A 24,823-nucleotide genomic window follows, 5' to 3' on the forward strand; every position below is an offset into this window, starting at 1 on the left:
CATTTCTCTTCATCCCAAATTCAATTTAGAATCATTCGAGAGCTGTGAATAGTCACGCTGATGTCAAGAGTGTGACGGTCAGACAGCTATTGACTGAAAGGGAACAGCAGCTGGGCAGAAGTCATCATCAACACAGTAGTAGCAGATCAAGGGGCTAGTGTCTGTGCACGAGAAGCAAGAATTAGCACTACATTGACGGTAACCAGTCCAGAAACAACGTAGATAAAGACGAGAGACAAGAGACAATTGGACTTGCCATGAAGGGATGAGCTGACGGGCAGAACACCGTGCCTAAACTGGACTGTCAATAAACATAAAAGGATGTGCCACCTTCTGACATTTGTACATCAGCGTACACCGCTGATGAAGCATCAGCGAGGCTGACTGGGCTATTGTCTCTCTCCCTTTTTATCTACAGACTGGCAAGTACAACTAGGAGGCTTGCTCCTTTGGCCTTTTGGTCTGTAATTATTATATGTTTACTCCAGGAGGCAGTAAGCACCTTCATTCATGTGTTGATAAAAGTATGAAATTTAAGGTGTAGAATATACATTGGAATTGGATCATAAAAAATACATATTTCGGGAGTCGGGCGGTAGCTCAGCAGGTTAAGCACACGTGGCGCAAAGCTCAAGGACCGGCGTAAGGATCCTGGTTCGAGCCCCTGGCTCCCCACCTGCAGGGGAGTCGCTTCGCAAGCAGTGAAGCAGTGAAGCAGGTCTGCAGGTGTCTATCTTTCTCTCCCCCTCTGTCTTCCCCTCCTCTCTCCATTTCTCTCTGTCCTATCCAACTACAACGACATCAATACCGACAATAATAACTACAACAATAAAACAAGGGCAACAAAAGGGAAAATAAATACATAAATATTTAAAATTTTAAAAAAATACCTATTTCATTATTTTCTTTAAAACCAGCAAGCTGGCAATAATCAATATTACGGAATCAAGTCCTTATAAATGAGCACTCATTCTTAATCTTCCTCCCAGCTTTTTTCTTTTGTTAGGATTTCAAAGGACGAAATATTTTTAGCCCTTTCATATATCTGCTTTAATGTTAAAATCCTAGCATTGAGGATTCCCCATGGTTTTCTAACTTCCTTCAATGTCCAGACTCCTAGATCCTCAAGTCTTCTTTGCTTTGCAGTTGTCATTTGACCACAACAGAGTGAATTCATTTTATAATCTAGCCCAAAGTAAAAACAGAGTAGCTACTCTACTGTATCTGATTCTGTATGTACCCTAGGAATTCCAGACATTTCTAGTGCAGGTAAAGAGCACAATGGTGTACTGGGAGCCTGGAAACACTGTCGTGGCAATGCAACAGTGTGTGTGTGTATGGTTTTGTTTTGTTTTTTTCTTTTTTACCAGAGCACTACTCAGCTTGGGTTTATGGCGGTGTTGGGAGATTGAACCTGAGACTTCCGGGAGGTGTGGCCATGGAATAACTGGGATTGAATTGTCTCTCTTCCAAAACAACAAATAAATACAACAAGAGACCCAACTGAAGTCATAATCTACAGCTGAAAGATCTGCAGCCTCAGGTGTGTGCTCGTGTGTGGTTGGGACAAAAAAGAGGCACTGGTTGAAGACCAGCAAAGTCAGATCAGCGCTCTGGGTGCCATGGTGTTGAGCTGTGCCCTTCTGGTGCTTTCACTTTAAGTGCAGCAAGCAATGAAAGTTGTTCCTAGTGCTGGAACAAAAGAGTAAGGGGCTGAAAACCTCTCAACCTTTGACTGGGGGGGGGGGGGTTAGCTTTCTGAATTTAAGGCAAGGACACAACATAAAACAGAACACTTGTTACCACAAGACAGCCCAAAGCAACTACCCTCACCACATCCCACCCGCTGCAGATCATGCAAACAAGAGAAACCTAGAGATCACGATAGCACCGCCTGCTAACGGAACTAAACAGCTAACCAAGCCATATTAGTCAGACAGACATGAAACAGAGGAAATCCAAGAAATTACAGATTTTGAGAGACTCTCAGAAATCTCATTATGAGGATTCTCCAAGAATCTAAGCAAGAATTGAAAGAGCATTTTATTATGGAATTAAAACACACAAGAGAGGAACTCATAACAGAGTTCACTAAAAGTCTTCAAAGCTTGAAAGTAGAACTTCAATGAGAACTCACTAAGGAGTTAGGAAGCATGAAAGAAAAATGTCAAACAGAACTCCAGGGAGTGAAAGACACTCTAATTGCAATCAATGTCCAGGTAGAAGGCTTAAGAAGTAGACTCACACATTCAGAAGAAATCATTCCAATCTAGAAGGTACAGCCAGTCCACTCTTTCCATTCAAAGATGAGGGAGAAGAATGGCTCAGAAAGACTGAAGCAAGTCTCTGTGAAACTGCAGACTCCATCAAAAGAGATATAAGAGCAAATATAAGAGTGATAGGTATATCTGAGGAGGAGGACAAGGCCAAAGGCCTAGAGTCCATTTTCAGAGCGATTTTAGCTGAGAACTTCCCTCTCTCAGGAAACCAGCAGAACATTCTCATTCAAGAGGCAGAACAATCACCCAGACTTATAAATACAAAAAGACCAACGTCAAGGCACATTACTGTAACACTATCAAAACTCGATGACAAGGAAAGAAATGTGCTGGCTTCTAGGGAAAGGAAAGAATTTACATACAAAGGGAGAGCTATAGGCTTTCATCAGATTTCTCTTTACAAACCCTGGAGGCAAGGAGAGAGTAGACTGACAAATTCAAAATTCTAAAGAAGAGAGAATTCCAGCCACGAATCTTGTATCCTGCAAAATTGTCCTTCAAATATAAGGGAGAAATAAAGATATTCTCAGGTATTTACAATCTAAAGGAATTTGCTACAATTAGCCCCACCTTATAAGAACTACTAAACCAAGTCCTACAAGAAAGGAGATAGCAAAGGAATACACATTTCAAGTGGGGTGAATAGCAGTAGACTACAACTAAGAACACATTACAAATAGGAAACAAGAAGCAAGTAGGGAAGGGAATTAAAGGACAAAGCAGGGCTAACAAATGTTTGTTAATCAAGATCAACTTAAAAGAGACTTTTCTAGATACACAATGCTAGTTACTACACCTTGGTAACCACAAAACAAAGCAGTGAACATATATTTCATTCTAGTTTTTAATAATAGTTGAGTCATTTTATTTTATTTTATTTTTGGATAGGACAGAGAGAAATCAAGAGAGGAGGGGAAGACAGACACCTGCAGACTTGCTTCACCACCTGTGAAACAATGCCCCCTGCAGGCGCAAATATAGCTAGTGAGTCAAGATCCTGAAAGCAGTGGGAAGATAGGATGGGCTTGTGGAAGCTCAGCTACCCATAGTGCATGGCAGTGCCGTGGCACCAGATGGAGTCCTATCCCCGGGGTGTCTCTCCCTACCTCTCTCCATCTGAAGTAAGAAGAATGAAAAAGTGGTCTGGGAGGTGGCACAGTGGATAAAGCATGAGGTCCTGAGTTCAATCCCAGCAGCACATGTGCCAGGGTGATGTCTGGTTCTTTCTCTCTTTCCTCCTGTCTTTCTCATTCATAAGTAAATAAATTTTAAAAAAGGTTTTATATTAAAAAAAAAAAAAGAATTAAGTGGTTTGAGCCCCCGGCTCCTCACATGCAGGTGTGTGAGTGTGTGTGGGGAGTTGCTTCACAAGTGGTGAAGCAGGTCTGCAGGTGTCTATCTTTCTCTCCCCCGCTGTCTTCCCCTCCTCTCTCCATTTCTCTCTGTCCTAGCCAAGAACAATGGCAGCAATGACAACAATAATAACATGATAACAATAACAAGGGCAACAAATATGGGGAAAAAATGGCCACCAGGAGCCGTGGATTCGTAGCACAGGTACCGAGCCCCAGCAGTAACCCTGGAGGAAAAAAAAAAAATGAAGAAGTTGGCGATGGAACAGTGAAACTGCATGTGTGAGAGGTCCCAAAGTTGTTAAAAAAAAAAAGTGGGAAAATGAGGAAGGCATTGGTCCTTAACAGGAGGAAACATGTTTCTACTAAGGCGGTTGGCCAAGGAAAGTCTCTTCTCTACAAAGTTTCTTGCCTCCTGATAGAAAGAAGGAAAGAACTCGTGATGGTTAGGAGAGGTGAGAATAGTGTTAGAATTGGCACATTCGGGAGTCGGGTGGTAGCGCAGCGGGTTAAGTGCATATGGTGCAAAGTGCAAGGACCAACATAAGGATCCCAGTTTGAGCCCCCGGCTCCCCACCTGCAGGGGGGTCGCTTCACAGGTGGTGAAGCAGGTCTGCAGGTGTCTATCTTTCTCTCCCCCTCTGTCTTCCCCTCCTCTCTCCATTTCTCTTTGTCCTATCCAACAATGACATCAATATCAACAATAATAATAACTACAACAATAATAAAAAAGGGGCAACAAAAGGGAAAAAAAAAGAATCAGAACATTCAGTGAACAGGGAACATTATTGCACAGATCTGGCCTGGTAGTGCTTTTGTCTAGGGGTCTAACCATAAATTCAGTTGTTATCTCTAAGTTACTGGACTCTTTCTAGACTCAAGACTACCAAGAATGTCCCTTGCTTAGACCTCCTCCTCAATCTGATCCTTTTTATTATTCTAGGCTGTTTGGACAACAGAGTTCAGATCAGCCCAGAAATCTGTACTTACACTCCATGCTAAGCTTGTATTTTAGCTGCTCTTTTTTTTTTTTTCACAGTCCACAGGTAGACTAATGTCTCACATTCTATCTGTCAGGAGAAACTTCTTGAGTATAGAATAAATTATCTGGGCCCAGCCAAATTCCTCATCCTGGTCAATCAGAACTCTCTTGACTTTATGCTACAAGTCAGAGGAGGCCTAAGTTAAACCATCTGTAAAATGTGAGCTTACATTACAGTGGGGAATACCTGAAGTTCTGAGTAGCTCTGATGCTAACACACCATTCTAGGTCAACACTGCATGGGACTTCTGTTCTTTCCTTTTTTAAAAAAATTCTTAAAACTATCTTTGTTTATTTGACAGAGATAGCCATAGATCAAGAGGCAAAGGGAGGGGGAGGCAGAAAGGGAAGAGAGACAGAGAGATACCTGCAGCCCTGCTTTACCACCCATGAAACTTTCCCCCTGCAGGTAGAGACCGGGGGGCTTGAACCTGGGTCTTTGTGCATTGCAATATGTGCAGTTAACCAGGTGTGTCACCACCCAGCCCCTGCTCTTTCCTTCTTTCCTGAATCCAGGTTCAGAATTTTTTTTTCTTTAGTATAATGCTTTGTTATGAAGGTACTTATTATTTTTGGACCAATGCATAAACCAGATTTTTAAAAAATTCTTGCATAAAAGATGTCTGTAGATTCTTTATCAATAGCTTACCTTTCTTCATTGTTTTCCATCTGGTTAGGGAAAGCAGCAAAATCTAGCAGTAACTTAATAGCATCTAGGTATCCATTGTTACAGGACCAGTGCAGAGCTGTTCTTCCCTAAAAGCAAGAAGGAAAAACAAAAAAAGAACATCTGGAACAGGGTTTTTTGATATGTAGTTATTTGGCCTAGTTAGAATATATAAGCAGTTCTTTCCCAAATTGCTGACTTACAAGAAAGGACAAATATTAAGTATGCAGCACAGAAAATGAATAGTCTATTTATTAAATGGTAGCAAATGTCTCCAGAGATGATACCCTGAGAAGGATTCAATATCCTTATGTTATACTGCATCCTAAAATGTAAAACTTAAGTTGACTCATAAGGAATAATAAAATAAATAGTAAGTAAGTCAAATTCTATGAAATAGCCTATATATATTTTTTGCAACATTTCAATGTCATAAAATATAAGGAATGTATGAAGCACTGCCAGAGATAAAAAGGGCAGTTCATAATATTAAAAGAGTCAAGGGGAGGGGGTCGGGCGGTGGCGCAGTGGGTTAAGCGCATGTGGCGCAAAGCGCAAGGACCAGCGTAAGGATCCCGGTTCGAGCCCCCGGCTCCCCACCTGCAGGGGAGTCGCTTCACGGGCGGTGAAGCAGGTCTGCAGGTGTCTATTTTTCTCTCCCCCTCTCTGTCTTCCCCTCCTCTCTCCATTTCTCTCTGTCCTATCCAACAACGAATAGGGTCAACAATGGCAATAATAATAGCCACAACGAGGCTACAACAACAAGGGCAACAAAAGGGGGAAAAAATGGCTTCCAGGAGCGGTGGAGTCATGGTGCAGGCACCGAGCCCAGTAATAGCCCTGGAGGAAAAAAATAAAAAAAAAATAAAAAAAAAAGAGTCAAGGGGGTGGAGGGAGCAACAGTATCGAAGTGGGATAAGTGCATAGGGCGCAAAGTGCAAGGACTGGCATAAGGATCCCGGCTGGAGACTCCGGCCCCTCACCTGCAGTGGGGTCACGTCACAGGCAGTGAAGTAGGCCTGTAGGTGTCTATCCCTCTCTCCCCCCTTTCTCTTCCTCTCCCCTCTCTATCTGTCTCTCTCTCCCCTTCTCTGTCTTCCCCTCATCTCTCCATTTCTCTCTGTCCTATCCAACAACGATGACATCAATAACAACAACAATAATAACTACAACAACAATAAAAACAACAAGGGCAACAAAAGGGAAAATACATAAAATTAAAGAAAAAGAAAATATTTAAAAACAAAGAAGTTACACAGGCCTTGACACCCCAGTGTGAAAGAGGTCCACACAGTGACTGCTGACTTAGAAGAGAGAGGCCAGTCTCAAAATGTAACAAAGTTAAGGGGTAAAAAAATTATTCCTTAGAGCCTACAGAGAGAAGCATAGTTTTGTTGATTGATTTTATTTATTTTTTTTAGGCCAGTGAAAATCATTTTTGTCTGGCATCCTGAGTAATAAGTCAAGAAACTTGTTTCAAGAAGAGAAAACACAAGTAGAACCTGAACTGGAGTTGGCATATTGCACCAAAGTAAAAGACTCTGGGGTGGGTGGGTGGGGGGAGAGGGCAGGCCCAAGAAGGATGACAGAGGACCTAGTGGGGGTTGTATTATTATGTGGAAAACTGAGAAATGTTCTGCATGTACAAACTATTGTATTTACTGTCAAATGTAAAACATTCATCCCCCAATAAAGAAATTAAAAAGAAATGTTGTTAAAATTCGGCGTCTCTAGCCGGCCGGGCTAGCTTCACGGGCGGGTAACAGAGACGCGGGGACAACGGCTGGGCAGGGAAGCTGTATTTCTTTATTCAGGAACAACGATTCATAAACTAAACCAAACTAATCACCAAACAGAACTCTGCTGTCTCTTGGCGGCGGCGCAAGCACTCTCTCTTACTCTGCAACTCTGGAACCCTCTCTTACACTGCAACTCAGGAACTCTCTCTTACTCTGGAACTCAGGAACCCTCTCCAACTCTCGAACCCTGGAATGGTGCAAGCACTCTCTCTTACTCCAACTCTGGAACTCTCCAACTCTGTCACTCTGGAACTCTGGCGGGGTTCCTTCGGGGCGGGGCCAAGCAGGCTAACTGGACTGATCCAATTCTCTTGGCGGGGGAGAACTACCCAATGTAAAGCATACAACAATTCCCCCTTTTCTTTTTAACTAAATGACTACAGTATCAAGGGTGTGGGGTGAATAGAAACCTTTATCTTACAGGCATTTTTTAAAAAGGAAACTGGCTTTGAGACTTTTACATATCAACAACATCTTTTAACCTTTTGTTACACCCATTCAAGATGGAGTCAGGAAAGGAAACCTCAGGCATGAGAATAATTAGCATAGCCATTGTGCGATCTACCATTTCTAATAGAGAAGGTAATGGAGAGTTTTACACATCAACAGGTCTATTTAACCTTTTGTTTAGACCAACTTAGTTAAAATATATTGCTTGTTAACTAATTTTTACCTCAGACTTTAAATGTAAGTTAATTTTATCTTTATGAGGCGAACTCAGAACAGCCAGCGGGAATAGCCAGCAGGCGGGAGGCGAGGCGCGGAGCTGCTGTTTCCACCTGGTTAAACAGCCAGCCAGCCGGCTGCGCCCAGACAACCCCGCGCACCGCGCCCGCATGCAGCCCGCAGGAGCCCGATGCCACCAAGCAAGAGCCTGATGCCAGCACGCAGGCCCCCAATGCCAGCACGCAGGCCAGCCCACAGAAGCCGGCTCTCCACCGCGTGGCGCAGGGCACTGGATGCGTGATCCCTCCACGCTGCTCGGCCACTGCGAGCAGGGCAGCAGACATGGCAGGGCCATGGGGCAGGGCCACGGCAGCCTATCATGGCCGCCACCCCGGGCACCTAGGCCCACACCTTCTACAAGCCTGGCCTGCCCGCCCTCTTGCTATGAATTCTGGAACGATCCCGGACCTCCCGGATCCCCGGGCTCCCTGCCGAAACTGGGCACACGAGATCTCCAGCCGCCGGTCCGGTCTGAAGGCAGACAAGCTGGAGTACGCAGAGATTTGTGCAGAGATCGCAACCTGCAATTCCTAGAAGTGAAGCTGCGCAGGAAGCCACCTCCGGATGGTGAACCCCCCCCCCCAACAACTAAGACAGTACAGACTTAAATTCGTGTTTAAAATGACATGTCTTCGTAACAAAGGTTTCTTTCTTTGTGTATTAATGACCATGTTTATGTGTATGTTTAAAGTTTGGTAAACAATAACTTTAAGGCTAAATTCTTACTAGTCAAAGTTAAATGAAAAAGGCTTTTCAACGTAATTCTCATAAAGATAAAATTAACTTACATTTAAAGTCTGAGGTAAAAATTAGTTAACAAGCAATATATTTTAACTAAGTTGGTCTAAACAAAAGGTTAAATAGACCTGTTGATGTGTAAAACTCTCCATTACCTTCTCTATTAGAAATGGTAGATCGCACAATGGCTATGCTAATTATTCTCATGCCTGAGGTTTCCTTTCCTGACTCCATCTTGAATGGGTGTAACAAAAGGTTAAAAGATGTTGTTGATATGTAAAAGTCTCAAAGCCAGTTTCCTTTTTAAAAAATGCCTGTAAGATAAAGGTTTCTATTCACCCCACCCCCTTGATACTGTAGTCATTTAGTTAAAAAGAAAAGGGGGAATTGTTGTATGCTTTACATTGGGTAGTTCTCCCCCGCCAAGAGAATTGGATCAGTCCAGTTAGCCTGCTTGGCCCCGCCCCGAAGGAACCCCGCCAGAGTTCCAGAGTGACAGAGTTGGAGAGTTCCAGAGTTGGAGTAAGAGAGAGTGCTTGCACCATTCCAGGGTTCGAGAGTTGGAGAGGGTTCCTGAGTTCCAGAGTAAGAGAGAGTTCCTGAGTTGCAGTGTAAGAGAGGGTTCCAGAGTTGCAGAGTAAGAGAGAGTGCTTGCGCCGCCGCCAAGAGACAGCAGAGTTCTGTTTGGTGATTAGTTTGGTTTAGTTTATGAATCGTTGTTCCTGAATAAAGAAATACAGCTTCCCTGCCCAGCCGTTGTCCCCGCGTCTCTGTTACCCGCCCGTGAAGCTAGCCCGGCCGGCTAGAGCCGCCGAATTTTAACAACAAAGAAACTTGTTTCCTTGCCTTATTTATTTGGGAGGTTAATGGTTTCTAGTAGAGTAGCTTTCACCTGGGTATAATTTCTCATCCATCACACCACAACCAGGTGTCTGTAAAACGCTCTCATCCCCAGTTGAAGTCCTGTTCCATCATCATGCACCAGAACCCGAAAGCTCCTCCTCCCTTCACTCCTCTCTGTCCCCCTTTCCCAGAGTCCTTTGCTTTTGGTGAAATACACCAAAGCCAGTCTAAGTTCTGCTTTGTGTTTTCCCTTTCTGTTCTCTTTCTCAGCTTCTGGCAATGAGTGAGATCATCCTACATTCATCCTTCTCTTTCTGGTTTATCTTATTTAACTTGATTCCTTCAAGCTCCATCCAAGATAAGGTGAAGTAAGTGACTTTAATATTTTTAATAGCCAAGTAATATTCCATTGTGTATATAGACCACAACTTGCTCAGCCACTCATCTGTTGTTAGACACCTGGGTTGCTTCCAGGTTTTGGCTATTACCAATTGTGCTGCTATGAACACAAATCTTTTTGAATGGGTGTGTTGGGTTCCTTAGGATATACCCCAGGAAAGGAATTGCAGGGTCATAGAGTAGGTCCATTTCTAGCCTTCTGAGAGTTCTCCAGACTGTTCTCCACTGGGGGCTGGGCCAATTTACATTCCTACCAGCACTGCAAAAGGGTTCTTTTACCCCCACAACTTCTCCAACATTTATTGTCACTTGTTTCTAATGTATGACATTCTCATAGGAGTGAAGTGGTATCTCCCCTTGTTGTCTTTATTTATATTTCTCTGACAAGCAATGAAGTGTAGAATTTTTTCATGTGTCTGTTGGCCCTTTGGGTCTCTTTGGTGAATATTCTGTCCATATCTTCTCCCCACTTTTGGATGAGGTTTTTTTTTTTCTTTTGTTGTTGTTGTTGTTGCTGAGTTTGGTGAACTCTTTGTATATTTTGGTTATTAGCCTAGTGGGGGAAAAGTTCATTTTTGTTGGCTAAATTGAGAGAAACCAAGATATTAATGTATAACTGGGCTATGTATAGATTAATCTACATGCCTTAGAAATGAGTTTGCTAGCAGATGTGAGAGTCTTATAGACCATTTTCTACTTGGATTCAATAATCTCACCTAGGGGAAATTATTTGAAGAGAACAGTCCAAGAGGAAAACAAAGTAACATGTACAATTATGACTAAAGAAAGATTATCTCTAAAAACATAAAAGCACCCAGCAATAGAAAAATTATGTATTTAATTTTGAAGTTTGTGTTAACATAGTTTGGATCCTGAATCTCACGAGGTCCCACAGTTGGAGTCAATTTAGGGTTAATATTTTTTTATATTTATTTAATTTTCCCTTTTATTGCCCTTGCTTTTTTATTGTTGTTGTAGTTATTATTGCTGTTATTGATGTCATTGTTGTTACATAGGACAGAGAGAAATGGAGAGAGGAGGGGAAGACAGAGAGGGGGAGAGAAAGACAGACACCTGCAGACCTGCTTCACCACCTGTGAAGTGACTCCCCTGCAGGTGGGGAGCCAGGGCTCGAACCGGGATCCTTAAGCCAGTCCTTGTGCTTTACGCCATGTGCGCTTAACCCGCTGTGCTACCGCCCAACTCCCAGGGTTAATATTTTTAAGCTCCATGAATTTCATTTTCCTCATTTGTGAAAAGGCAATAATAATAATTTCTTTTCTTTTTGCCTACAGTGTTATCGATAAGGCTGGGTGCTTGCAATACGAATCCACTGCTCCTGGCAGCCATTTTTTTCCCCATTGTTGTTGGACAGGACAGAGAGAAATGGAGAGAGGAGGGGAAGACAGAGAGGGGGAGAGAAAGACAGACACCTGCAGACCTGCTTCACCACCTGTGAAGCGACTCCCTTGCAGGTGGGGAACCGGGGGTCCAATCAGGATCTTTGCGCCACGTCTAGCGCTTCATACTATGCGGGCTTTAACCTGGTGTGCCACCGCATGACACCCCAAAATAACTACTTTATAGGGTTTCTATGAGGATTCAGGGAGTTATTAAATACAAAGCTCTCACAACTTTGAAATATTAAAATTTCATGGTTTTGTAAACAACCCTACTGTAAATGAAAAAAATATTGATGGTAATCTTCATGAAATTAAAAATAGTTGAAATAAGGGAGTCAGGCGGTAGTGCAGCAGGTTAAGTGCAGGCAGCGCAAAGCACAAAGACCGTCGTAAGGATCCCAGTTCAAGCCCCCGGCTCCCCACCTGCAGGGGAGTCGCTTCACAGATGGTGAAGCAGGTCTGCAGGTGTCTGTCTTTCTCTCCCTCTCTCTGTCTTCCCCTCCTCTCTCCATTTCTCTCTGTCCTATCCAATAATGACACATCAATAACAACAACAATAATTACTTCAACAATAAAACAAGGGCAACAAAAGGTAATAAATAAATATTTAAAACATAGCTGAAAAAAGTGTATATATGTGTATATATATATAGAGAGAGAGATGCCACATAAATGTATTTTATAAATGTTATAAACATATTCCCATTCTGTATTATTACTTTGTTAAATTATATATCAACACATGAGTAAGTGTAGTGGAAGATACCATGGGCAAATTAAAATCAGTTTTAATCAAAAAATTTATGGGTAATCTCTTCCTCATTTGATAATACTTACTTAATCTTACAAGAAAGAAGAACAGCTCAGCAGTTCACAGCCACCAAGTAATACACAGCCAGACAGCCTCCTACCTCTTTGTCTTGAATATTGGGGTCCGCGTTGTTTTCCATGAGCACTGCCATGCAGTTGATGTAGCCCCCGTAGGCCGCGCACTGTAAAGGAGTCCTGCCTGCATAATCTTGCACGTTTGGATTGATCTTATTTTCTATCAAGATCTGGCAAACATCAGCATTTCCTCCTAGAGCTGCCCAGTGTAGAAGAGAGTGTCCATCCTGGTCGACTAGATCCACTCTTGCTCCACCTGCAAGCAAGAATATATACAGGGAAAACGTCTAGGCTAGGAAACATTTGCCAGATGTGAAAGAGCGTCTCCCAAGAAGAACTTAGCACACAGTGCCTTCTGTGCTTTACTGTAAACAAAAGGCTTCTACGTCTATTCTCTACTTCCGACGTTTGCAATAAGCCTGTAAGAAGAGTCATTTCTGGGGCCGGGTGGTGGCACGTCTGGCTGAGCGCACATGTTACAGTGCTCAAGGACCCAGGTTCGAGCCCCCAGTCCCCACCTGCAGGGGGAAAGCTTTGCAAATGGTGAAGCAGGGCTGCAGGTGTCTCTCCTTTGCTATCACCCTCTTCCCTCTTGATTTCTGGTTGTCTCTATCCAGTAATAAAGACAATAAAAAAAAATTAAAAATGGAGTCGGGCGGCAGCGCAGTGGGTTAAGCGCATGTGGTGCAAAGTGCAAGGACCAGTGTAAGGATCCCGGTTTGAGCTCCAGGCTCCCCACTACAGGGGGGTTGCTTCACAGGCGGTGAAGCAGGTCTGCAGGTGTCTATCTTTCTCTCCCGCTCTCTGTCTTCCCCTCCTCTCTCCATTTCTCTCTGTCCTATCTAACAACGATGACATCAATAACAACAATAATAACTACCACAATAAAAAATAACAAGGGCAACAAAAGGGAGAACAAATAAATACAAAAAAAATTTTTTAAAGAATTATTTCCTTATCACATAACACAAAACTGGGGATCAGACAGGTGAAATGACTTTCCAATAGGTGGAATCTTGAGTCTGACCTAAAGCAAATGGTAAACACAAGAATTCCTACTTATTGTTTTTTGTATTTAATTTTTTTTTAATTAGGAAACCCTTAGTAACTAACCTTTAATAAGCGTCTGAATCACATCTTTGTGTCCCATCTCACAGGCTCGGAAAAGGGGAGTATGTTTCATGACATCGGTAGCATCTACTTGAGCCTTATTTTCCAGCAATAACTTCACGGTGCTGACATGACCAGAAAGAGCAGCCGCGTGTAAAGCTAAAGGAAGCAAGAGAAACTCCTTACCAACAACTTCATTTTTCCTAGCTACGTGTCTTTTCTTAATTTGCCCGTAAATTGGCCAAGTGCAATTTAATCTTCAGATTATCCATGTTCATTTTTGTAGACTCACATCTTCCTTCCTTTCATTTAAAAAAATTTTTTTAGATAGGACAGAGAGAAACTAGGAGAGAAGGGAAAGACAGAGAGAAGGAGAGAAAGATAGACACCTGCAGACCTGCTTCACTGCTTATGAAGCGACCCCACTGCAGTCGGAGAGACGGGGCTTGAACCAGGATCCTTGTGCAAGTCCCTGTGCTTCGTACTTTGTGCACGTAACCTGTTGCATGACTGCCTGGCCTCCCATCTTCCTTACTATTTGCATATATGTCTCACAATCTTCTCTTTACCTATACCTTTCTCATGCCACTGATTTTTTTTTTTTTAAATTTTTTGGCCTCCAGGGTTATTGCTGCGGCTTGGTGCCGCCATTACAAACCCACTGCTCCTGGTGGCCATTCCCTCCCCTATTTTATTTGACAGGACAGAGAGAAATTGAGAGACGGGAGATAGAGACAGATATAGAGGGGACAGGTGGTGGTGCACCTGGTTGAGTGTACATGTTACAATGCACAAGGACCCAGGTTCAAGCCCCTGGTCCCCACCAGCAGGGGGAAAGCTTTGCGAATGGTGAAGCAGGGCTGCATGTCTTTCTCTCTCTCTCTCTCTCTCTCCCCGTCCCTCTCCATTTCTGGCTGTCTCTATCAAATAAATAAAGATAATTTTAAAAAAATTTAAAAAAGAGATAAAGATAGAGATGATAGATACAGATTAGATAGATAGATACGTAGGTAGACAGATAGAAACAAGACAATAGACACCTGCAGACCTGCCTTACCATGAGTGAAGCGTCCCCCTGCAGGTGGGGAGTGGGGCGCAGATCTCGGTCACTGGACATGGTGATATGTGCGCTTAACCTTGTGTAGCCCCCATGTCACTGTTTTTTTTCCCCATTGATCTTGTTGGTATAAAATGGTCTTTTCAGGGAGCTGGGCAGTAGAGCAGCAGTTTAAACACATATTGCACAAAGCGCAAGGGCAGGCGTCCCCCTGCAGGGGGGTCGCTTCACAAGTGGTGAAACACGTCTGCAGGTGTCTATCTTTCTCTCTCCCTCTATGTCTCCCCCTCCTCTCTCCATTTCTCTCTGTCTTATCCAACAACAATAACAAAAGCTATGACAACAATAATAATAACTATAACAAGCGCAACAAGGGCAACAAAATGGGAAAAATAGCTTCCAGGAGCAGTGGATTTGTAGTGCAGGCACCAAGTCCCAGCAATAACCCTAGAGGCAAAAAAAAAAAGGGGGAGTCGGGCTGTAGCACAGCGGGTTAAGTGCAGGTGGCGCTAAGCTCAAGGATCGGTGTTAGGATCCCGGTTCGAGCCCCCAGCTCCCCACCTGCAGGCAGGTCCCTTCACAGGCGGTGAAGCAGTTCTGCAGGTGTCTATCTTTCTCTCCTCCTCTCTGTCTTCCCCTCCTCTCTCCATTTCTCTCTGTCCTATCCAACAACAACGACATCAATAATAACTATAACAATAAAACAACAAGGGAATAAATAACAATAAAACAACAAAAGGGAATAAATAAATAAATAAAAATAAAAAATAAATTTAAAAAAAAACTTAAAAAAAAAACTTTAAAAAAAAAAAAGGTCTTTTCCTCTTAGTTACTAGTTTATCATTTTTTCTCTTTCTTTCTTTTTATTTATTTATTTATTTATTATTTTAAATTTTATTTATTTATTATTGGATAGAGGCAGAGAAATTGAGAGGGGTGGGGGAGATAGAGAGAGAGGTAAAGAGACAGAGAGACACCTGCAGCCCTGCTCCACCACTCGTGAAGCTTTCCCCCTGCAGGTGGGGACCAGGGGCTTGAACCCAGGTCCTTGGCACTGTTGCGTGTGTGCTTAACTAGTTAAGTGCCACCGAGTGGCCCCTTATCTTTTCCTCTTTCTAAGAGAGCCAGAGAAAGAAATGTGGCAACGAGAAACAACAATGTAGAGAGGCAGGCAACCGACCCTCTCAACAAGCCTATGCTCCTGAATGGTGCTGTGACAGGAGTCACCACCACCTGTCCCGCCCGCTGACCACCTTCTTCTTAAAGTTGGTCTGTGTGTCCCCCGGCACTGAAAGGCCACCCATCTGACTGCACTGACTACATTTTTCATGTGGCTCCAAGTATGCACCAGCTACTGATATTTCCACAGCGCTCAATTTAGGAAGCAACAGTAGAGAAAACATTAGAGAAAAGTGGAAATGGACATGCTCTTTCCTCTGCTGGTGCCCCTCCAGTTTTGACTGTATGTGAGTTTCGCGTCATGCTCATCCCTGCCTGTGTCAGCCCACTCTAGCACTTGACTTCTGCCATCACTCCTCAGGTCTGAATTTGTCAGGATAACAGTCTAGAGGCTTGGGCCATGCCCCCCACCCCAAGCATTACAGCTCTATTCTAGGACTGCGTTTTTACTCATCAAGTTGGAACTGTAGATCAAACCTTAGACGTCTATAAAAAAGCAGATTCTTGGGGATTTGTTGAGAATCTGCTATGGGTTGGCTACCAGTGTACTGCTGGGAATTTAGCAGAAACAAAATAAATATTGTTAGAACCCAAGAGGGTCAACAAAGCAGTACACACACACACACAAACACACACTCACACACACACACATACACACACACACACACACACACACACACACACACTCACACACACACACACACACACACACTCACACATACACACACTCACACACACACACACACACACACACACACACACACACACACACACCCCAAAAGAAATCCATTAATCTTACCAATAAACAAGAAAATGTTTCATCATAACTGATGGACTAATAGAAGTAACAAAAGGTATCTGCTATGTAGAGAGAGACTGGGGACTACTTTTGATCAGTGTTTAGGGAAAGTCTTGCTAAAGACTTGAGTCTTGCTAAAGACACGAATAATAAGAACAAAATAGCACTGCGGAGATCTCAAGACAGTGATCTGGGTAAAGAGAACAGCCAGGAAAAGGCCGGGGTGAGCTCTAATGTTATGGCGGTTACGGGCAGCACAGTGAGAGCAAGTGAGGTAAGTAAGGGAGGTAGGCGAAGACAGACTGCATAGAGCCAGACAGGCCAGAGCAACGGCAGGCCCTCAGGGGCTTTAAATGATGGCGTGCTTGGACCAGGCAGTGGTGGTGACTGAAATACGCGGAAAGATCCAGAACATTTCTGGTGGTGGCATCAGGGTTCACAGAGGCTTAAATAAATACTCATAGGGGCTGGGTGGCGGTGCACCTGGTTGAGAGCACATGTTACAGTACACTAGGGACCCAGGCTTGAGCCCCCCTATCTCCACCTGCAGGAGGAAAGCTTTGTGTGTGGTGAAGCAGTGCTGCAGGTATCTCTCTCTCCCTCTCCCTCTCTCTCTCTCTCCTTCTGCTTGATCTTTGGCTGTCTCTATCCAATAAATAAATAAATAAATATTTAAAAAACCACTTGCAAGAATGTGGTATGATAGCTCGAAGTAGGATACAGTAACTATCAATTATTGAACTGTGACAGTTCAATAATTTTCCATTTTTAAAAAAACATTCACTTTTATGAATTAGAGAAGTGAAAAAAAGAGACACACAGAGAAAGAAAGAGCAGAACGCCATTCAGGTCTGGCTTGTACAGTGTCACAGACTGAATCGCTTCAGACTTACCAGTCATGCGTGCTAACACTAAGCCGATCCCAGTGATTTTTCAAAATTTTTTAAAAATTTATTTTCTTTTTTGTTGCTGTTGTCACTATCATTGTTGTTATTATTGCTGTCATTGTTGTTGGACAGGACAGAGAGGGATGGAGAGAGGAGGGGAAGACAGAGAGGGGGAAAGAAAGACAGACACCTGCAGACCCGCTTCACCACTTGTGAAGCGACCCCCCTGCAGGTGGGGAGCCGGGGGCTTGAATCAGGATCCTTATGCCAGTCCTTCTGCTTTGCACCATGTGTGCTTAATCCTCTGCGCTACCGCCTGCCCACTGACTTTTCACATTTTAAGAGCATAAGAAGGGCTGGACTATGGCACACCCAGTAGAGTGCACACATTACCAAGCATAAGGACTTTGGGCTCACGCCCCTGCCCTCACCTTGACTGGGGAAGGCTTGTGAGTGGTGAAGCAGTGCTACAGGTGTCTGTCTCCCTCTCTGGCTCACCTTCCCTCTCGATTTCTCTCTGTCTCTATATAAAAAGCACAGGGGATTTTTTTCTCCCCCTCCTAAAGGGAATTTTACAAATGGCCCAACATACAAAACAGATGAGTTGCATGGCCATAACTAAATCAGTAGTGGGGCTTCCCTTTTAGTCATCCGTTGCCTGCAGCACAGCAGGTATCTCTAGGGAAAACTATTCAGGAGAATGTGGCTAGAAAGATCTTGGAGTAGGTTTGATTTATTATAGTTCTTGATTTTGAGATTCTATCATTTTATGGGATCAGTATGCAACAGATACTCTCCAGATAAATTTAAGTATAAACACACACACACACACACACACACACACACACACACACACACACACACACACACACACACACAACCACACTTTCACTTAAGCAGAGAAGAGAATTAAGGAACTTGTGAAGGGCAATTTTCCTTTTATGGCTATATGAAATTACTTGATTTTAACAGAACCTTACCCCAGGAGAAATAACACAAATATTTATGCGACATGCTTCCATGCCAGAAGCACCAGAGGTCCCAAGGTTAGTCCCTAGTACCACCGTAAACTAGAGCTAAGTGCTGCTGTAAGAAGACGACAAACAAGCAACTTCAGCTTAACTATTGTTGCTCTAACTCCTAAGGAAATGTGCCACAAGTTTACATAGTTCTTTTTTTTTTTTGCCTCTACAGTTATCACTGGGGCTCGGTGCCTGCACTACCAATCCACTACTTCTAGAGGCCATTTTTTTTTCCCCTTTAAAAAATTTTTTTCTTGTTGGATGGGAGAGAAATTGAAAGAGGAGGAAAAGATAGAGAGGGGGAGAGACAGATAGACAACTGCAGATCTGTTTCACAGCTTATGAAGCGACCCCCCCCCCGCAGGTGGGGAGCAGGGGGTTTGAACCAGGATCCTTGCCCGGGTCCTTCTGATTTGTACGTGTGCTTAACCCAGTGTGCTACCTACATAGTTCCAATTGTTCTAATTATATTATATTATCTAATTATATTATATTATCTAATTATATTATTTATATTATATTATATTTTGGAGAAATTTAAGCATATTCAAAAGCAAAGCTAATAACTGTGAGCTCAGTGCAATCACTATGATAGATCAGTTGTAATACTGTCTGTACATGGCTACTCTTATTTCATACAGCTACTTCGGATTTCCCCACTTCTGACCGTTTTTAAATGTCTAGAGGCAACAGATCCCTCTCTCCACCATTGCTGGTCATCTCCATTAGTAACAGCATCGTGGACCCTTTTGTGGGCCTCTACAGGACCTTGCCTTCAATGTAGAACAACAATGGTGGGGACTGCCCCACTCTCTGAAGGGAGGCTGGGTCAGCATCCTCTGCTACTCGAGGGAGACTGGTCCTGAAATTGAGTGCAGCCTAGAATGTTCCTAGCTGTGACCACGGACTGTGAGCTCAGACCTACAGGGATGCAGAGGTTACACAGGCTCCTGGGCTGAATATGGGCCCCAGATCAGATCGATGGGATTTACAGTTAACAATATTTATATACTTTCCCCATATTTGGGAGCTGCTCTCTTCCCTGATCCAGCTTTCTAGTCCTATTTCTAGATATGACACCATTTCCACAGACAATACCTGTAGCCCACTTGCTTATTAGCTGTCAGACTTGGGCAAAAATCAGTAAAGTTATGGACCTCCTGGAATATACCTAAAATAGACCTACTAGCATTTTCCAAAATGGACACCCCAAATCTCACCTGCTATATCCTTCCCCCCCTTTATTAGGGGATTAATGTTTTACATTTGGCAGGAAATACAATAGTTTCTACATACATAACATTTCTCAGTTTTCCACATAACAATACAACATCCACTAGGTCCTCTGTCATCCTTTTTCAGGACCTGGTGGGAACATACCTGAATGTGTGCACTTCTTAAACTATAATTCAAAAATTTTGAAAATATTATGAATAAGTACTAAAGATGTGTAGTTTTAAAGCAGAGGTTTAAGCTTTTTTACACAAGCATGAGTGATCAGAAGAATCCCCAGAAACATACTTAAAGGAGTAATCATGGTTTTAAACCAAAGGCCACCAATCATCTGGTAGAAAGACTCATTGTAGCTGTAATACTAGGGAGAAAGACTTTGGAGTGATATCCTAGCAATCTAACCCTAAAGAAAGCTAAAGATGATAGCCAAACAATATTTGATTGAAACATTGGTTTCAAGTTACTAGCCAATACATTTTAGAGCACTATCCATACTTTGGAGCCTGAGTGGGAAGCATAGTGAACATACCTACTGGATCTTACCTGTACCTCCATATTTGTCTGCCATGTTGATATCAGTGTCACATTTTAAACCCAGCATTGTCTTAAGGACTCCATCACTGCCCTTACCAGCAGCCCACATAAAGGATGTTCTTCCTTCAAGGTCTGAATCATCTTTTACGGAAGGATGTTTTAAAAACACTTTGACTGTTTCCTGTAAGAAAACTTTATTTAGAAGTTTGAGATAGGAGAGGAGCAAATTTCTATGATGCCAAAGCCACTGTCGCATGTAATTTAACAATCCTATGTTTTTATTAGCTTTAGTGTCCACAGGGCTTCAAGAAGCGTAATCTAAAAATAAGGATGTAGCTCATGGGTAGAGAATGTGATTCATAATTAAAAGGTTGTGGGTTTGACCCCTTGCACCATAAATAAAAAAACAAAACAACAGACACATAATCAAACAACCTCATTCAAAATCCTTATAGTTGAGAATGATTATTATCAAGTGATCAGGAAAACTATGGGACGTGCTAAAGAGATGAAGGCGTTAGAAGACTCAGTAGTGTGTAGTCTCAAGATAAGCATTCAAATATGTGTTTGCATATACATTTTACACGCACAGATTTTATCTCAAGGATGCCTACAGAAAAGGCCGATAATATTCAGTAGCTTTGTACAGGTCAGTAAGTTGTATTTTTCTCCAATGTATATAATATACAGAATACAGAATGATTAGCAAAATTTATAATAGGAATGTATCTTCTCAAGTTAGTATCTCCTTTTCAAGAAGATTATTTATTATTTATTTATTTACATTGAGAGAGAAAAAGATGAAAGAAGGGAGAGAGAGTTGAGGGCCAAAACACAATTTAATTCTGCTTAATTGGTGTTGGGGATTGACTCTGGGGCCTTAGGCATGCATACTGGTGCTCTGTCATTGAACCATCTCCCTGGTCTTTGCGTACCTCTACTGTCCCAAAGACCACACTAGACACTCGTCACAATTTTTCTCTAGTCCTTACTGAAATCCTGGAAGAAAAGGCATTTTATGGATCCTCATTTTACATATGAAGGAATCAAGACGGGGCAGGGTGGTGGCACACCTGGTTAAGTGCACACATTACCATGTGCAAGGATTTGGGTTTAAGCCCTGACGGGAAGCTTCCTGAGTGCTGAAACAAGTACTGCAGGTCTCTCTCTCTCTCTGTACCTATCTCCTCCTCCCCCTCCCAATTTCTTTCTGTCCAGTAATAATAATAATAATAAAATATGCATTGAGCAGACACTGAGCCCAGCCCCAGCACTAACTCTGATGGCAATAAAAAAAATAAATAAAAGAAATACAGACTCAAAGAGGACAAGAATGAGACTCTGTAAGGTCAGATAGCTAGCAAAGAGCACAATCCAGTGTACGGCACCAAAGTCAAAGACTCGGGGTGGGGTGGCAGGGGGAGGGTTCAGGTCCTGGAACAGGATGGCAGAGGGGGAGGTTGTACTGTTATGTGGAAATGTTACGCATGTACAAATTACTGTATTTTACTGTCGACTATAAACCATTAATTCTCCAATAAAGAAATTAAAAGAAAAGATTCTAGTTTCAGTTTATCTAGTTCTAAAGTGTTGCCACGTTCAGAACAATTACAGGCTGCTGACAATTAGAGACATTTTAGCAGATATCTTAGTGCTACAGAGGTAACAAAAAGATCACACTTAGAGTAAAGCAAAATGTTGCACTGAATATTAAAATAAAGCTGTATTTAAGGTTAGGGATCTAAGTTCCTTCAGGAAACAAGCTGACAGTTTGGTGGTGGTGGGAGATGTACTGGTACTTATCTTGGGGAAGTGTGGAAATCATGATAACAATGATTCTGTAAATCAACATTCCTCCAATAAAGTGATACTGAAGTTGGAAAGAAAAACTGCAAAACTTTATATGTGGCTGACAACTTTACAAAAATTCTATCACTCAAGTCACAGTATAAACAACTGCAGGATAACTGGTTACGTAAATACCTGCAAATAAGTTCTCATCAGCAGGTAAAATTTGAATTAGAACAGTAGCGATTTCAATGTCAATTTCTTATTCATGGTGCTATATTATGATTTTTTTTTTTATAAAAAAGAAACACTGACAAAAACCATAGGATAAGAGGGGCACATGTCCACACAATTCCGACCACCAGAACTCTGTATCCCCTCCCCTGATAGCTTTCCTATTCTTTATCCCTCTGGGAGTATGGACCCAAGGTCATTATGGGATGCAGAAGGTGGAAGGTCTGGCTTCTGTAATTGCTTCCCCGCTGAACATGGGCGTTGACAGGTCGATCCATACTCCTAGCCTGTCTCTCCCTTTCCTTAGTGGGGCAGGGCTCTGGGGAAGTGGGGCTCCAGGACACATTGGTGGGATTGTCTATCCAGGGAAGGCCGGTTGGCATCATGGTAGCATCTGGAACCTGGTGGCTGAAAAATGAGTTAACATATGAAGCCATACAAATTGTTGACTAATCATGATCCTAGAGGCTGGAATAGTTCAGATGAAGAGCTGGGGGGGGGTCCTCTGTTTTGTAGATAGTTAGTAGGTCTATTTTTGTTATATTCCAAAGGGCCCATTATTATATTACAATTTTTACAAGACAGGGCGACGGGGGTAAACTGAGAGACATGTGAGGTCATTCTATTCTATTTCTAGTAGTTGCACATAGTTACAGTCATACTGAAACGAAACATTAACTAAGGAAAGGCGATGGTCATACTGTACTTACAGCAAAGTTGCTCTGAGCTGCATAGTGCAAAGGTGTCGCGCCCTGGCTGTCTGATGGGATGGTTCCAGACTGATTTCTCTCTAAAAGGAGGTGGACAATCTCTGCGTGGCCTGAAAGCAGACACACAAGCTAGTCACCACATACAGAGAACATTAATTGATTTGTGATCATTTCAAAGCAATGGGGTAAGAAAATCATAAATACACGGTTTGACTAGCAGTCCAAGGGCAATCTCTTCTCACTAAGATTCTGTGATGATGTAGGATAAAGGCAAAACCTTCTAACACTGGAAACTTGATATTTCAAGGAAGGAAGAGTCATTAATAACAACTGCCAGCTCAAAATGAAAGACAAAAAAAAAAAAAAAACCCTCCATTAAACCAGTCTCTTCCTGTCTGAGTGGTCTGAGATAAGTTCCTTAAACTGTCTGGTCCTCAGTTTCCCCACCGGCCAGAAAAAACACAACCTCAAGTGTTCATTCTGAAAAGTGAGTATCACAATGAGTACAATGCATTTAAATCCAGAATTGGGAACATGGAGTACTTAATACATTTTAATTGTTACTGCTTATGTTGTGCTATTACTACTGCTCATTTCTGAACATTTATTTTATTTGATCAAAAAGAGAGAAATTCAGAGGTAAAGGAGGGTAAAAGAGAGAGACCTGCAGCACTGTTTCACCACTAGTGAAACTTCCCCTTGCAGGTGGAGACTGGGGACTTGAACCCAGGTCCTTTCTTGTGGCAACGTGTTTGCTCAAACTGGTGTGCCTCTACCAGGTCAGCAACTTTTGACTCAGCAAGTGCCAGTGGCAGAGCTGAAGCTAGCAGCCCAGGCGAGAGACTAGGGTAGCCATCTGAGAAAGGGGGCTCTGACTCAAAGTCTAAGTTTAATACCGGTGGTGGTTAGCATGTCACTAGCTAGCCCAGCCCAGTTGGGCCAGATCAGCAGGATCAGAAGCAGAGCCAGAACTCAGAAGAAGGAAGGCAAGAAAACCTGCAAGTTTCAGGGCTTGTGCTCTAGTGTCAGTAGAGAGAGGTAACAAACAAACAAACAAACAAAACCCTCTATTGCCTATCAACTGTGGCATTTCCTGTTCACTTTCTCAAACTGCCTGTAGGCATGAGGAGTGGTGCAGCAGAAGCCAACCCTTAATTCTAGTCTCAGGTTTCCATTGCACAGTCGGTCAAAGCTGCACTGACTCTCTCTGACACCATGGAGAAACCACAATACAGTTTTTTTTTTAATTGGGGAATTAATGTTTTACATTTAACAGTAAATACAATAGTTTGAACATGCATAACATTCCCCAGATTCCCATTTAACAATACAACCCCCACTACATCATTCATCATCTTTCATGGACCTGTATTTTCCCCACCCACTCACCCACCCCAGAGTCTTTTACTTTGGTGTAATACTCCAATTCCATTTCAGGTTCAACTTGTGTTTTCTTTTCTAATCTTGTTTTTCAACTTCCGCCTGAGAGTGAGATCATCCCATATTCATCCTTCTGTTTCTGACTTATTTCACTCAACATGATTTTTTCAAGGTCCATCCAAGATCGGCTGAAAACGGTGAAGTCACCATTTTTTACAGCTGAGTAGTATTCCATTGTGTATATAGACCACAGCTTGCTCAGCCACTCATCTGTTGTTGGACACCTGGGTTGCTTCCAGGTTTTGGCTATTACAAATTGTGCTGCCAAGAACATATGTGTACACAAATCTTTTTGGATGGATGTGTTGGGTTCCTTAGGATAAGTTTCTTGTAATTTCTGAGGCACCATATATAACCATCCATTCTAACTTCCTCCCCCAGTCTTTGAACACCAAGGCAGAGATTTCAAATTCCAGAGAACAGGTGGGTGGAAATGATGAGAAGGACAGTATGGAAAACGCTCTGCAGCGTGTTCTACAGAAAAAACATTGAAAGAATTAAAGCATGAGGGAACCTGCTAAGAGAATATTTAGGAAGCCTAAATTCCACTGCTCACCACCTTGAGGAACTAGGCAATGAGGAAAATGTCATATTGGCAGAGGAAAGATGCAGTGCAGGGGAAAAAAAAGAGAAAGGGGTCTGAGTGGAGAACGTGTTCAGCCGCCTCCTCCCCAGCTACGATCTGAAGTGTCATTCC

The 24,823-nt window shown here is 42.7% G+C and overlaps 1 protein-coding gene across 4 annotated transcripts in view; it reads right to left on the reverse strand.

Annotated features, from left to right (window-relative positions):
* Window positions 1–24,823, reverse strand: part of INVS (inversin) — a 146,514-nt gene that overhangs the window by 27,985 nt on the left and 93,706 nt on the right. For all 4 annotated transcript variants that reach the window (XM_060199098.1, XM_060199100.1, XM_060199099.1 and 1 more), the window contains 5 exons: window positions 22,687–22,796; window positions 19,964–20,135; window positions 13,247–13,402; window positions 12,160–12,389; window positions 5,323–5,429 (listed from right to left, as the gene is read on the reverse strand). In XM_060199098.1, the coding sequence (XP_060055081.1) occupies window positions 5,323–5,429; window positions 12,160–12,389; window positions 13,247–13,402; window positions 19,964–20,135; window positions 22,687–22,796 (775 nt within the window). The remainder of the gene's footprint in view (window positions 1–5,322; window positions 5,430–12,159; window positions 12,390–13,246; window positions 13,403–19,963; window positions 20,136–22,686; window positions 22,797–24,823) is intronic.

Source organism: Erinaceus europaeus, chromosome 10 (genome assembly GCF_950295315.1).
Source record: "Erinaceus europaeus chromosome 10, mEriEur2.1, whole genome shotgun sequence".
NCBI lineage: Eukaryota > Metazoa > Chordata > Mammalia > Eulipotyphla > Erinaceidae > Erinaceus > Erinaceus europaeus.